Raw genomic sequence first — 14,880 nt, 5'->3', positions numbered from 1 at the left:
ATCTTTTCCTTCTTATTATTTTGAGGTGCTGGTTTTTGGAAAACAGATTTTGAATAATGGGCCTTTTGCCATTTCTCCAGATGACTGGAATCTTCCAAAACAGGGTTGGAGGTGCAATAAAGAAGGTGAAGTCATCACTTGCTGACAGTCCCACCTGTACATTCTTCTAAACACAACCGCTCCTGCTGTTTAATGCTGAGAATAATGAACTATTGATTTTGCCCACATATCAAAAGGCAAAAACACATCTACCTCTGAATATTTAAACACAGGATAAAAACACAATGGATGCCACAGAAGTCAAACACATCAAGTGTTTCATGTTTGAGCATTTACAGTAATACTCTGATGAGAGGAATTGCATCTGCCTGATGGACTGGCAGGGCTTACATCCATGCCTGGAGCTTTCCTTGAAAATAATTTGTGTTCCTGTGTGCCTTCTGCTGCTGCTAATCCTTCTGCTATTCCTAGAGGCATTTTAAATTCTAGTATAAACAGTGACATAGTGATGGGCAACATCTCAAACACTCTTTTAGGTAGAGACTTGCTTTGGGCAGCACAGTCTAAGTCTCAGTATTACAAGAGCAACACACTTCAACCTTAACATAGTAATGTTTTTCTTGTGTTGACCAAGAAGAAGAAAAAGTGAATCTTCACACTAAAAAAGAGCCCCACTTAGAATCACAGTATCATAGAATATCAGGTTAGAAGGGACCACGAGGATCATTGAAGATGGTTTAGACTGAGAGGTTCATTCTGCCTTTATCTTCTGTTAATAAGAATGCAAACAGCAACATTCAATTTTGAGAAGTCAGACATCTGTCCAAAGAAAATTAACTCAGTTGATTGGCTAACAAAGACCTGCATTACATTGGATGTGAAAAACTAAACAGAGATATCAACAGCTCTAGTCCCAGTTCTGTGACGTTTGCATGAAAGAAAGAAAAATTAAGGACATTTCAAGATGTAACTTACCAAATCATAAATCTTGTGAACTGGGGAAGCACGGATCATTGCTTTCTTAATGAACTCCACAAAACCACATCTCCCTGCCTTTCACCAGACTGTCTCTACCACATACCCTTTCCAAGAGGTATTATAGATGAACCGCTGCACGTGTTGGTGCCACCAGCAGCTTTAACCGTCCACTTAAACCGCTCTCTGCCCACTCTGGTCTCGTTTGCTGAACTCAGGTTTATTCCCTAGGGACCAACCCTCACTGCAAATATGTCCAGACACACCTGGCATCATGCAGACAGACACTAACACTGCCCAGGACTTCTGCTGTGCTTAGAGAGGAAATGGTAAATCTTATACAGCGTGAAAAAAAAGGAGTACTTAGGAGTGCAAAGTTACTTAAAATTCAGTTTAGCTTTATAGTGATTTAGCCTTCCCGTTTAATTAGTATTTAGAATTGCATGTTGTTTATAGCCACTGGTATTTCAATAGATGTTTAAGTGCTTAAAGTTTAATAAGCTTCCATTCTTAAAAGAACAAAAAACGTATGTAATTAAATTTGCAATTACTATAGGGGATTTTGGGGTGCATACAATTAATAAAAGCTTAAGGCACTTAAGCGTGATCTTGTTTTAAAAACTAAATAGTTGAGCACTTAACTAATTAGCTCCAACACTTACAGTGTATTTTATTTGTTTCTAGCTTCACGGAAGAGTGGTAAGTATTCCTTTCTTTGCAGCCATTTAAAATTAAACTCTATTAGAGTCATGCATCTTTAAATGCAATTGTTCGTTCAGTCATTTCCGTACCTTTTACTAAAATGCATTTACATTATAAATCAACCTAGTCTCTTGTGTAATTCCATCAAATTAATGGACCTACTGAAAGAGTAATTTAGAATCATAGAATCAAACAATAGTTTGGGTTGAAGGGACATCCAAAGCCCACCCCGTGCCACCCCTGCCATGAGCAGGATCATCTTCACCCATATCAGGTTGCTCAGAGCCCCGTCCAGCCCGGCCTTGAATTTAACCCCATAATGTTTCATGATTATTTGACCCTATATTTCCACATGGATATATTCAATAAGAAAAAAGTGACAAAGTCATGGTGTGGGAAGCTTGGAAATATTAACTATGTTGTCATAACACTGTGCCCTTGTGCGTCCAACTGAGGCGCTCGATAAAATGAGGTCAGAGGGACCTGAGAACAGGAATTCAGGGAGGAGGCAAGCGGGTAGCTCTGGAATCACACAAGGAAAGATCTTATCGTAATACACAGGCAGTGTCCCTTCCCTCTATTTTGCCTTGGGATTCCAGGACACCTTCCTTCTCTGAGGTTCCCCAAGATCATGTCAAAGGACAGAAAGAGTAGCTGAGACGTGATGGACTTTCCCTGTTTTCTTCCAGTCAACATCCCCACAGTTTTCCCTCTTGCATAGAATACTTGCAGCCTTGCCAGGCTTTTTATAAGGCTGCTGTTCAATTACTGGCTTGCCGACAGTATTATTTTTTTTTTTGAGAAACACAAGCAGAGAATGGAAATGGTGACTTTTAAACAATGTATAACTTGGCTGCCATTGAATAGAATTTCCCAGCACAAAGAAAAGGCGCTGCTTTACTCTCTTCTCTCTTCCAAATTATACAAGCCTGCTGCGAACAAAAGAGTTGGCGAAGTTTCTCAAGAAGGAACACAAATAGTTTTCATAATTACAGACATACAGCAAGTTCACCGCAGAAATTAATGGCTGTCCTAGTAGTAACACTAGGAAGTATTCGAGAAGTGTTACATTTAAAACCCAAAGGCATTTTACAATTCGGGTGTGGTGTACCGAAAAGTGAGACTTGATTTATCTCCAGACTGCAATAGTTACATGTTATCTTTCATTAATTAATTCTCCAATGCTAAAAGCCACTCACAGACCACTATTTTCTCCCTCTTTTAACAGGAAAATTGCTGAAACCGGGGTTTACACTGCCAACGCTTCACTGATTTGAAGTTATACGTGATACGAGTACATAAAAATGAATCGACACAAAGTATGGTGAATTATTAAACAACAAAATTTAAGGATGCTAAATTTACAAATTAATTAAGAGTAATTAATTCCCTTTCTCATTCACATGGATTTGCAAAGTTCAACTGCAGATTACAATAATATTGCTTTTCAAGAGTGATTTAAAGAACAAAGAAAATATTTAACAATTAAAAACAGTGAAATGCCTCACAAAACAAATTTATTTTATTGTAAGACTGCACTTGTAGTTGCAAACAGCCACAGTATTGTAATGCATACAGGAATTTATTTTTCCCAAAACTGGTAGAAAATAATAACCTCCACTCTACAGAACAGATTAATGGAAAAATGCGATAAAGACAAGGACAAAGCTGGGCAACCAGGAATTACAGTAATTATTTAGTGCTACATAGTGGAGATGTAGCAGTGTAACTTTTCAATACTGCATCGGAATACTGGAATTCAGAAAACGGAAATTAAACTTCTGGGCTCACTTCACTGAACCCAAGAAGTTTAGAGCAAGAATTAAAAAAAATCCTCTTGGCAGCTTCAGGTTGTTCCTTAATCACTGGCTGGCTTAAACAAAGCAGGTTCCAAACTTCTGCCCCTGTGGGGAATACGAACATGTCCTTCTACTTTGTACCCCAAATATAAAATCTGATCTTCATGTCCATCCTGCCAAAAGGCTGTGGAGAAATCAGATTACAAAGCAAACCGACACAGCTCAGGAGAAAGAGTTCTTGAGCTTCAGGTGCTATTCCCACAAATGTTTCTGCTTTTAGTAGTCAAAACCATCCCTGAGATCAGGGCCACCAAAATCCCTATTGGTGAGGTTATACATTCCATCCCTTTTTCTCCCATCTCCCTTCTGCACATTAACACTGTTTCAGTAACACACCGTTCTCAGTGGCTGGGAGCTGAATCTGCTTCAGAGCTTGGAGACTGTGCTGGGGGCTCCTATCCTTGGGTAAATATAAAACCTACTCATCTAGTGAGATGGAGTGTAAACTGGCTGGAGGGAAGAAGCCAGAGAGTCGTGGTCAATGGGGCAGAGTCCAGTTGGAGGCCTGCACCTAGTGGAGTCCATCAAGGGTCAGTACTGGGATCAGTGCTATTCAATATATTCATCAATGACTTGGATGAGGGAATAGAGTGAGTGTCAGCAAGTTTGCTGATGACACCAAGCTGGGAGGAGTGGTGATACTGGAAGTTGTGCTGCCATCAGAGACCTGGACAGGCTGGAGAGCTGAGCGGGGAAAAATGTAATGAAATATAACAAGGGCAAGCGCAGAGTCTTGAATCTGGTCAGGAACAACCCCAGGTTCCAGTATAAGTTGGGGAATGACCTATTAGAGACCAGTGTAGGGGAAAGGGACCTGGGAGTCCTGGGGACAGCAGGGTGACCATGAGCCAGCACTGGGCCCTTGTGGCCAGGAAGGCCAATGGTACCTGGGGTGGGTTAGAAGGGGGTGGTCAGTGGGTCAGAGATGTTCTCCTGCCCCTCTGCTCTGCCCTGGGGAGACCACACCTGGAATATTGTGTCCAGTTGTGGCCCCTCAGTTCCAGAAGGACAGGGAACTGCTGCAGAGAGTCCAGCGCAGCCACCAAGATGCTGAAGGGAGTGGAGCATCTCCCGTGTGAGGAAAGGCTGAGGGAGCTGGGGCTCTGGAGCTGGACAAGAGGAGACTGAGGGGTGACTCATTCATGTTTACAGATAGATAAAGGGTGAGTGTCAGGAGGATGGAGCCAGGCTCTTCTCAGTGACAACCAATGGTAGGACAAGGGGTAATGGGTACAAACTGGAACACAAAAGGTTCCACTTAAATTTGAGAAGAAACTTGTTCATGGTGAGGGTGTCAGAGCCTGGCCCAGGCTGCCCAGGGAGGTTGTGGAGTCTCCTTCTCTGCAGACATTCAAACCCGCCTGGACACCTTCCTGTGGAACCTCAGCTGGGTGTTCCTGCTCCATGGGGGGATTGCACCAGATGAGCTTTCCAGGGCCCTTCTGATCCCTGACATGCTGTGATTCTGTGATCTAAGAGGCTGACATGACCTAAAGCTCAGTCTCAGAACCCCTCCTAAAACTGCCGTTCTGTGAGCAATCCTGTCATGTACAGCGAGGATAGTCAGTTTTGGATGCATAAGGAGCATCTAACACATTTCTGGGGAGGGATTTCAGCAGTCCTGCCGCCTATTTTATTCCACTTGAATCTGACCAGCAGGTGGAAGCAAAAGAACAGGTTAAGAAATTTAGCAAAGTTCTGAGTTTCCTGGAGATCGACTGGTCCGTGGGATGGAGGCCCTGGCTGACGGAAAAGGGAGCTACGGGAGGAATGAATACGGACTTTCTCTGTTTTTTTGCTGTATTGGCTCCTGCCCATGACCACGCAACGGACTAGGGCTGAGGAGAGCCGGAGTCGGCGGGGTCCGTTCGCTGAGGAGTGGGCAGGACAAGGAGCCATTCCCTCCTGCCAAGGGAAGGGAAGCGAGAAGGAGGGGCTGTGCGAAGCCCCCATCCTTAAGCAGAACTCGGACCGCCGTCCCGACGATGAGCCCCGGCGCCTCCAGGCCCAGCGCTCCCCTTTCCCCACACACCCATCTTGGTCGCCATGGCAACACCCACGGCGCCTGCGTGCTGCTCTCCCGCGCATGCGCAAAACTGCCCGCCCCCTCCGCAATTTCCATAGCAACGGGGACGCGCGGCCTGCCGCTTTCTTACCGCCTCCCTCGCCTGGTGGGCGGTCCTCAGCGTTTCGCAGGACAGCTCCATCGGGGCGGGCAGCGGGCCCGGCCGCCGGCGGGCACAACCCGCGGGGAAAGGTCACAGCGAGCTCCCGGCAGCGCTTGGCCCCGCAGCCCGCGGAAGCCAGCGGGTGCCGTGAGGGATAGCCCCGCCCCACCTTCCTCACGCAGCCAATCGAGACGCCGGAGGGTGAAGGATTGCTCAAAGAACTGCCCAATCATAAGTGAACTAGGAGGTGGTCGTTAAAAGACCGGCCAATAACGGTGGGGAAGGAGGCGGGGCTGGCAGTACGGCCGGCCAATCGCCTCTAGGCTCTCCTAAGCATTGGGGCACAGCGGTTTGGCGGACTGTGAGGCGAGTGACGGTGTGCCGAGCCGAGGGAGCGGTCTAGGCGGACCAAACCAGCCGAGCTCAGCGCAGCCCACTGTAAAACATGTCCAGTTCACCTCACAGGCGAAGTGTGCCCGGGGAGAAGCAGAGTGGGATCTGTTTGTTGCATCAAGGATGGCGGTGGGCCTTAAGATGGAGGTTGTCAGTGTACTGGTGCTGAGGGACTGCAGGGCTGTGAGAAGGGCCCTCTTCAGAGCACCTGAAAGCCCTCGTTAAAGTCACAGAATCACAGGCTGGTTGGGGTTGAAGGGGTCTCTGTATCATCCAGTCCAACCCACCTGCTCAAGCAGGGTCACCAGAGCAGATCACACAGGATCCTGTCCAGGCGGGTTTCAATGTCTCAGAGAAGGAGACTCCACAACCCCTCTGGGCAGCCTGGGCCAGGCTCTGGCACCTCAAAGGAAAGAAGTTTCTCCTCATGTTCAGATGGAACCTCCTGTGTTTCAGTCTGTGCCCGTTGCCCCTCATCCTGCCATTGGGCACCACTGAACAGAGTCTGGTCCATCCTCTTGACACCAACCCTGGAGATATTTATCACATTGATAAGATCCTTCTCAGCTTCTGTTCTGCAGCTGAACAGCCCAAGCTCTGTCAGTGTCTCCTCATCAGAAAGCAGCTCCAGACCCCTCAGCATCTTTGTGTCCTTCTGCTGGACTCTCTCCAGTAATTCTTTGTCCTTCTTAAACTGGGGAGCCCAGAACTGGACACAGAACTGCAGATGTGGCCTCACCAGGGCAGAGCAGAGGGGGAGGAACATCGTATGCTACGATAGGCAAGTCGAACTAATTAACATGTATTTAATCATAAAAACTGTTTAGAAAAATAAAGAACAAATCAGATTTCTAATCTACCTTTTGTCTATATTACTTTAGTTAATATAACTTCACTGTATATCTTGACATAACAGATTATTTCCCATCTAAGCACTATTTTGTCAATTAGCTGCATAGAAAGTGCAGATACAAAACACCTACACAACTGATTTCTTTCCAATAAATAGATGAAGTATTCATCTGAGAGTATCTACTAGTCAAAGCCCACATTTTTACAGGCAGCAGAGCAACTAAGGGGGCCTGCGAGCCTCCGTACATTGAGCACCACCCCTTTACATTTTTGCCATTCACTTTCTCTAGTGTTACATTAAAAAATAAATGGCTAAGGGATAGGAAAGATTATTGAGAAGCCTCATAAATTTATTTCCTTTAAACACTGCACATATACATACAAAATCTACTGTCAATCCCATCGTCTCAGTCTTGTCAGTGCTTGTGATTCATATTCAGCTGGTTAAGCAGCACAGGAGGAGTTTGTTGAGGTATAATGCTGAGGAGTGTAATTGCTGCAGTGCTGGGAACAGCTGTAGGATGCTCTGGGTTTTTGGTTTTTGGTTTTTTTTAAACTCTCTTCAGTGTGTACATGGGAAGCAGGGAGAGTTTATTTCGATGATCAAATGTCCCTATTTCAGTAGGTAACAGTGTGGAAAGAGTCAGGGCTTGTATGGACATACTGTACATAGTCCTAGGAAGATTACTAGAGAAGGATGAAGCCCAGGTGTATTTTTTTTCCTAACAAGCCTAACTCCATTTAGGGGCAGGATGCTTAGCACCTGCAGGCTCCCTTCTTACCTTAATTAGAGCCTATTGGGAAAAACAAACCGACAAACCAGCAGCTGCTGCAGTGATATCTTATAAGATCAGAGTATGAAGTGACTGTCTTGGAGATGGGTAAGTTGTGTCTCTGATGGCTGGTGCTGCACAGAATTTTAAAGCTTGTATTGCAAAATCAGAAAGGACTCAAGGTGACAGTGTGGGAAATAATTTAGGAGCTGCAGCAGGGGGTTGTAAGAGGAAAAAGAGGAGGGGAAGGAAGAAATATTGGAAATGGAGGAACAAGAAGAAGCAGCAGGAGTCTCAGAAGCTGGAAGAATGTCTGACACTTGAGGTAGGTTTCTGAAAAGTTTGGTGGAAAGGGAAACATTGGAAAGATTGGAGCTTTGGTAAGCTGGGTATCTGGGGAGTGCAAGTCCGGAGCTGATGCATATGTGAGGAGACTGGTTCTAGTTACTGGAAAAGCCAGAAGAGAGATGTGAGAAAAACCTTGGTGTGGAGATAACAGAGGGGGAGAAATTAGGCCTGTGTCCTAAGTTTTTGTGGAGTAGGGACCTAGAAAAAAAGCTTAAGGAGGGCCACAATTGTGGAGTACTTGTTTTTTTTTTTCCAAGATTATGGCATCAGCAATGAGTAGGAGAAAACCTGTGAAGGAAAGCTGGGGGAAAACAAAATACAATGAAGAAAAGAGCTCTGAGGAACTCTTTTCTTCAAGCCAAAAGTTAGGAATAAGCTACTACGTTAACTCTCATTATCTTATGCATGTGAGGTGTTAAAACACAAACTATAATCTGTTTGCTCTTATCCCAGTGGATACTGGGGATGAGATGAATGGGAAGGTTGAAAGATGTGGTTATGGAGTGAGAGGTGAGTACACATGAGAATAAAGAGAAAGAAAAGCTCAGTGCTGATGTGAGTTGGAACATTGACGAGTTTCCTGGTGTATTTGAAAGAAGAAACATGTAAGGGTGTGCTGAAAGAAGAGAGAAGGCTTTGATCTGGTGTGGGCTTTTATGATCGAAGAGATCCCAACCCGCAGCTCGTCCCTTTAGTCTGGTGTTGAACTGCAAAGAAAAAGAAATGTTTGATGGGCTTGAGAGCTGAACTTGTGCAGTGGTGCGGCAGACAGCGTGATTTATTCAGCTGTGAATCCCTGGTTTTGACTAATAAAAGGGGTTTGAAATGTAATAAAGTCCTTACGTTTAAATCTTCAAGGAAATTGCTACTGTAAGGGCAAGCACAGAACCAGTTTATGCAGAGAAATACCAGCTATATGTGGTTATAGTTGAAAACTTCAGCAGAACTGAGTCTATCTTGGACTAGCTGATAGTAAATAAAAAGGAAAGCCTGCCTCAAAAGGCTGTTGCGAAAATACTGCTAATAATCCTAATTGTTGAGTTCCTCTGTGTCCAGATCCTGTCGTGATATTGCGAGACCGCAGCCAGTGTGTTTGTGGGTGTCAGTATCCTCTCTCAAAGTTCAACTATTTGTTCCCAAAATTGTGTTGGATTCCCTTCTGGCAGAGCTTGCTGCCAATGTGGGCCATATCTTGGCCCATTAAGGAGCTCAGAGTTTGTTCTGAAATACTTGTAGTTACCACTCTGAATCGGTCAATCATACAAAAAACTGATTTTGGTGAATATGGCCAAATATGTTTTGCATTTCAGGCATTTTTCTTTTTTGTTCCAGTGTCCCTCTCCAACTTCTTGTTTGAGTCAATTTGGCTGCTGGCCTGTTTGCTGGCTTAGTCTTTGCATTTTTTTTTATTGCAATAAATTGGTTGTTTGGTTTAACAGCCCAGTTGCCAATAAAAAGGAATATTGTGACTAAGTAATTATTGTGACTAGATAATGATCTCTGGCTGCTTTTGAAAATAATATTCTCAGCTGCACCACGATGTTTATTTTTCTGTAAATGCCTCAACGTTTCCCATAGAGCGGGAAACGCATTATTGTGTTTTGAAGCTTAGTGACATTTTTCGCTTCATTTTTTATTAATAAAACATGTCACATCATCATTATAACACAAATTACAGGGATGTTTTTGATGAGATGGATGAAACCAGGTTATAAAAATCACAGCGCAAGCCCAACTTTTTGAGTGAATACACTACTGATGGCAAGACTGCGTTATTTACTGTTCTTTTTGTGTGTGTGTACTGAAAAAAAAATGGTTTTACCTCATGATTACTCCTTCTTTTACCTTATGATTTTGTCTTATACTTTTTTTTGGTCTTATACCGTTTTCTTCACAGCAAAAACACTGCTTTAAAAAATCGCTATAAACAGATGCAGGGAAAGATGCAGGGGCATCCTACAATTCCCCTCACAACTTCTTTTTACCTCAAGCTTTTCCCCCACCGCGCTTTTCCCCTTTTACCTCACGATTCCAACCCCCGCCCCCCCGCTTTTCCCCCTTCTACCTCACGCTTTCTCCCCCCCTCCGCTTTTCCCCCTTTTACCTCACGATTTCCCCCCCCGCTTTTCCCCTTTTACCTCACGATTCCCCCTTTTTTACCTCACGGTTCCCCGGCGGGACGCGGAGGCCCCGCCCTCCCTCGTCACGTGGCGGGGGCGCGCGCAGGGTGCACGATGGTGGCGGCGGCGCCCGGTGACGGCGGCGGTAGCGGGTAGAAAATGGCGGATTTCGAGGAGCTGCGGGTGAGGAGGGGAGAAGAGAGGGAGGCGGCGGAGCGGGGGGAGATGCGGGGCAAGATGTTGGCCGGCCGTTCTCACGGTGCGGGGGGTAGGGGGTGGTGTGTGTGGAAAAGCGATGCCCCCCGCCCCGCTCTTCCCCCGGCCTTTCCTCACAGGAGCCGCCGCCGCACCCCTCGGTGTTTGTGTGTGTGCGGGCGAGTGTCAACCGGCAGCTTCTTTCGCTCGTAACGGCCAGAAAGCACCGAGGCCTCTTTCGGAGGAAGCGTGGGCGGCGGGATGTGGCTGAGGGGAACCGGCCCTGTCACCTGGGCGGGTGGGGCCCGCGTTGTGCTGTCGGGGGGATCCTCTTCCCTCCCAACCCCGACATTTTAAAAGCCTTTTCGGGGGTTGGGCGCCTCGCATGGCGCCTCGGCAGGGCCCAGAGCCGCCGTGCCCTGACTGCAAACTGAAGGGAGAATGCTGAATAATTAACCGATTTTTTTTTTTTTTTTAAATACTAATGCTTATTGACTCTTTGAAAATTCATTAACCGGGAAAACTGTGCCCGCGAAGCGTGAAATCCAGTATTTCTTTACAGAGCTTTTTTGTCATCGTTTGAATGTCTTTTATATTGCTCTTGTGGACTTTTCTGCAATAGCTTTTTTTTTGTGTGTGTGTGGGGGTGGCCTTTCATATTTGAAGGTGTGTACACAAAGAGCTGACTACATTGTTTCTGGTTTTTCCTTATGTTTCTTGATCAATCTGTGAGTATGTTTGCTCAGAAGGAGTCACCATTCCTGGAGGTGTTTAAAAGGCGTTAAAATGAGGTTCTCAGGGACGTGGCTTAGTGATAGTGTTGGGTTATGTTTGGACTCAATGATCCTGAGGGTCTCTTCCAACCAAAATGATTCTTTGATTCTAATGTTGCCTTTTCTGCAATATCCTCACCTGCAGAAGTGCCGCCGAGGGAACACTGCAAACACTGACTTCCCCCTTCTGACCTAGACTTTCCTACAGAGGGAATAAAAGCCGGTTAAATAGGAACCAGTGTGAGTTAGCCTTTAGTGCAGAGAGAGGTCTGGTGATTGAACTGGCTGTAGTCTTACCAACTGTGTACACATAGGCAGGCACATCGCAAGAAGAGCCAGAGGCCACGGATGCATTGCAAAGAGCGAGTTTTATTTTAGTTACCTCTCTACTGGGGGATCTCCAAAGCCACACCTAAGCTCCCAGGCAGAGGTGACACAAGTGGGGACACAGGCTCTGGTCAAGTTCAGCCCTGCTGGAAAATCACTGGGCCTGCTGAGCTTGCCTGTATTTCAAGGCTTCAGGCAGGCGCAGCCTCTCACTCTTTCTCACAACAAAGCAGGAATCTGAGACATGGTGATAAGGTGCCTAGAGTTTCTCATAGGGCTGTGTTGTCTTAACGCAGAGGTTCTACTCATCAAGCACACAAGGTCAGTAAAACAATTAGTGTGATGTATGTGCTTTTTCTACAGACAGGTGCAAGTCACTTGAGCGTATTTACTTTTAACCAACCTCCTCACCAAATCTTCTGCTGTATCCCCATACACCAGCAGTGGGTAATATGCTGCAATCTCCAGAGAATTTCCTATGCTGAAGCTTCTTTTAGCACTTAACAGGGCTTGGGTTGAAGGAGATGGAGTGTAGCTGAGGAGCTCGGTTATAAAAACCTCACAGAAATAATTGTTTCACTTGAGGACAACAGTGCTCTATCTCAGTCTTAGCTTTAAGAAGGGTTGGGTTAGTTTTTCCTAAGTTAAATTTGTGTTTACGTGTTTTTTTGTTTAGTGTCCTGACTGATTTTCATCCCTCTTTGTCTTTTGAAGGGTGTAGCAATGTAGGTGGCTAAACCCTCAGTGTAAAGTTTGTAGCAGAGATAACTCTTCTTTGTGTAGCTCCTCCAGGCTTGAACTGGAGCTGTGATCTGCATTTTCCAAAGCACCACAATCACTTGCCTAGATATGCATAAGTATTGGGAGACTCTGTCTGGGAGTTGGGTACCTAAATACCTTTGAAATTATATACACATCTGAGTTTCTTGCCAAAAGTAACACAGAAATATGGAGGGAAAAGGGAACTGGGTTTCAGGCCAACTACTACTGTGCCCTTTTGTCACTCAAAATAATAGATATCAGTAGTTAAAAAAAATACTAGTCTGAGAAGTGATGTTCCCATTGATCTTATTTGTAAACTAGAGTGCCTGTGAAATGAATCTCTTAGCCTGGAGCTTCTCTAAGTGTTCAATTTCCAGATGATAGTAATTATTGATCCATTTTGGGAAAGCTCTAGATTATTTTTTTCTTTTTAATATAGCAGACTGCCTTGTGTCTTCAAGGCCTTTACTGCCGTTTGGGTTTTTTTTAAGAGGGTGCATTTGAATGTGTCTGCTTGAATACCAGGCACTTGGCTTGCAGGTTTAGTTTTTTCTTCGGACAACCAATTCTTCCTGCTTTTGGCCAAAGAAGAGACACCTCCTTCCAGCAACAGATTTCATTAATTCATCTTTAGGAGTGATCTTAAGTTGCTGTTTCATAGATTAATGTATGGGACATTTTTGTGGCAGTATTGTTTGCTGCTGTCTTGTTGGTTGCCGTTTCCTGTAGTATGTGATCTCTACCTGCCTTACAAAAGGCCAACAGGGTGATTTGGAGAGTTGGATGTATTTCAGTAAATTCTTAAGGACTGACTGAAGGCAGGAGGCCAGAATTCTCTCTTAAATCCTGTTGTTGAAGGAAACATGGAGGGCCAGCATTTTTATACTCTCAGGACAAATGGTCGTTTTAGTATTTGTTAGTACCATCCCTGCCATCCTCTCTGCATCTTCAGACTGAAAATTCTGGGGAGCTGTGACCGAAGGATTATAACAGAGACTGTAGTGAAAGAAAACAAACTCAAAGGAACAGGCTGTTAGGCCATTCCTTCTGGAAATATTCACTTTTATTAAGGGATTTGGAAGCAACTGTAGCCATAGTCAGTACATTTCAAGATATTGATCAAAATTTCAAGTATAAGGTTTACTATTCCAGACCTTCAGATTAACCCTTAATTAATTAACAGTGTTGTTTGAATTCTGTAGGGTACCAGTTTCTGAAGTACTAGGGAGTTGCCAAGAAGATGTGGTGAGCACAACTGTATGTTTCTTGCATATTTTGAGTCACAGTTTCCAGACCCACTGTTTATAGATGTGTTTTTAAGCACGCTCACACCTTTGTCCATAATCCTCACTCCTGAGCAGCCCAGTGAATGTCAGAGGGGTCTCACAGATGTAGATGGACATGGAACAGGAGTCAGCAATCTGGTGTGGAGGCCAGAGATGGAATTTGAACACCAGTTTGAACAGAATTGGCCCAGGAGTGGGGAACTACAGCTCCTTCTGAGAGCTGTCTGTGAGAAAATGATTCCGGCTCCCAACAAATTCTGAACTCACTTCACACATTTAAATGTGAAGAGCAACATGGTTTGGATACCATATTCAAATGTAGAAATTGAAATCTTGTTCTTATATGTATTTGATCTCTTGTTCGTAGTAGATTCAGTGTCTTTTCACTCCTCTTGCTTTATTTTTCCAGTTTGAATGTACAGTGTTTGCCATTTTACCAGGTGAAGTGGTGCTTGCTGCTGAATTGTTAGCTAAGAAGAAAACACAGAGCTATCGACCTGTGTCCTCTTCTAGCTCATTGCCAAGCACTCTGTTGTACTCTGTTTTATTTTAGCTGTGTTAATAACATTGTATTGTATATACCAGACACTTTGGGGGTTTGATGTAGAAATCAAATTCTACGTGTTAATCTGGGATAAACTTTAAAAGATGGTCAGAATAGATATTGAAACATTCCTGTTGGTGATGTAGTGATCTTTAGGTTGCAGTTAACGTTGAGTGTATTAAATAAGATAACAGTATATTATTATAGGTCATTAACAGTATTTTATCAAAGGTTATCTTGTATCTGTATGTAATTCCCCTGTTTTCAGTAGGCACATAGTGACTTTTTTACACACTTCTAGAATAATTAACAATGATTACGCTGAGGTACAGTGACAGGAGAGAGGAAGGAGATAATGTAGTTTATGGTACTGAAGTGAGGCAGCAATGAAAGGAGTCAAGCTTTGTTTTGAGCATCTTAAGTGAAAAGAATGTAAGTACTTGATTTAGGATTTTCGCTGTTATATTAAGTGCATGCAGCTTCAAAGACTAGTGCACAAGTTAGGAGCCAGACTAGAGTTAGTCCTAAGAAAAATACCCATAATAGTGAGGACCTGATCGTCATGCTGTTTGCACCAACCATTGTGTTCTTCAGAGTTGCTCTTACTGTTTTGGACGACTTACACAGGTTTAACTTGTGACCTCTTCATTCTTTCCCAGGACTTGTGGTTTTTTATCTGCTTCTGTCAATTTCCAGAATACTTTTGTATTTAGAGTCAGCATAGAGGTCTTCAACTATCCCAAGGCACAAGTTGCTCTCTCTTACCAATATTACACATTTCTAGCCAGTTACAAATCAGTAGG

The 14,880-nt window shown here is 44.3% G+C and overlaps 2 protein-coding genes across 9 annotated transcripts in view; one reads left to right on the top strand and one right to left on the bottom strand.

Annotated features, from left to right (window-relative positions):
• The window catches only part of KATNAL2 (katanin catalytic subunit A1 like 2), a 32,168-nt gene extending 26,317 nt beyond the window's left edge, over positions 1–5,851 (bottom strand). For both annotated transcript variants that reach the window (XM_065860423.2, XM_071802745.1), the window contains exon 1: positions 5,693–5,851. In XM_065860423.2, the coding sequence (XP_065716495.1) occupies positions 5,693–5,743 (51 nt within the window). In that variant the 5' untranslated portion in view covers positions 5,744–5,851. The remainder of the gene's footprint in view (positions 1–5,692) is intronic.
• A 4,402-nt stretch (positions 5,852–10,253) lies between these two features.
• The window catches only part of PIAS2 (protein inhibitor of activated STAT 2), a 30,622-nt gene continuing 25,995 nt past the window's right edge, over positions 10,254–14,880 (top strand). For 3 of the 7 annotated variants that reach the window (XR_011736364.1, XR_011736363.1, XM_065860229.2), the window contains exon 1: positions 10,311–10,373. Coding sequence is in view for 2 of the 7 variants with exons in the window: in XM_065860228.2 (XP_065716300.1) it covers positions 10,350–10,373 (24 nt within the window). In the remaining 5 variants the exon portion in view is untranslated. Of the gene's footprint in view, positions 10,374–14,880 lie in introns of all 7 variants that reach the window. The other 4 variants (XM_065860228.2, XM_065860227.2, XM_071801845.1 and 1 more) reach the window with 3 other exon arrangements.

Source organism: Patagioenas fasciata, chromosome Z (genome assembly GCF_037038585.1).
Source record: "Patagioenas fasciata isolate bPatFas1 chromosome Z, bPatFas1.hap1, whole genome shotgun sequence".
NCBI classification, from domain to species: Eukaryota; Metazoa; Chordata; class Aves; order Columbiformes; family Columbidae; genus Patagioenas; species Patagioenas fasciata.
This window is presented reverse-complemented; position numbering and strand designations above follow the sequence as displayed.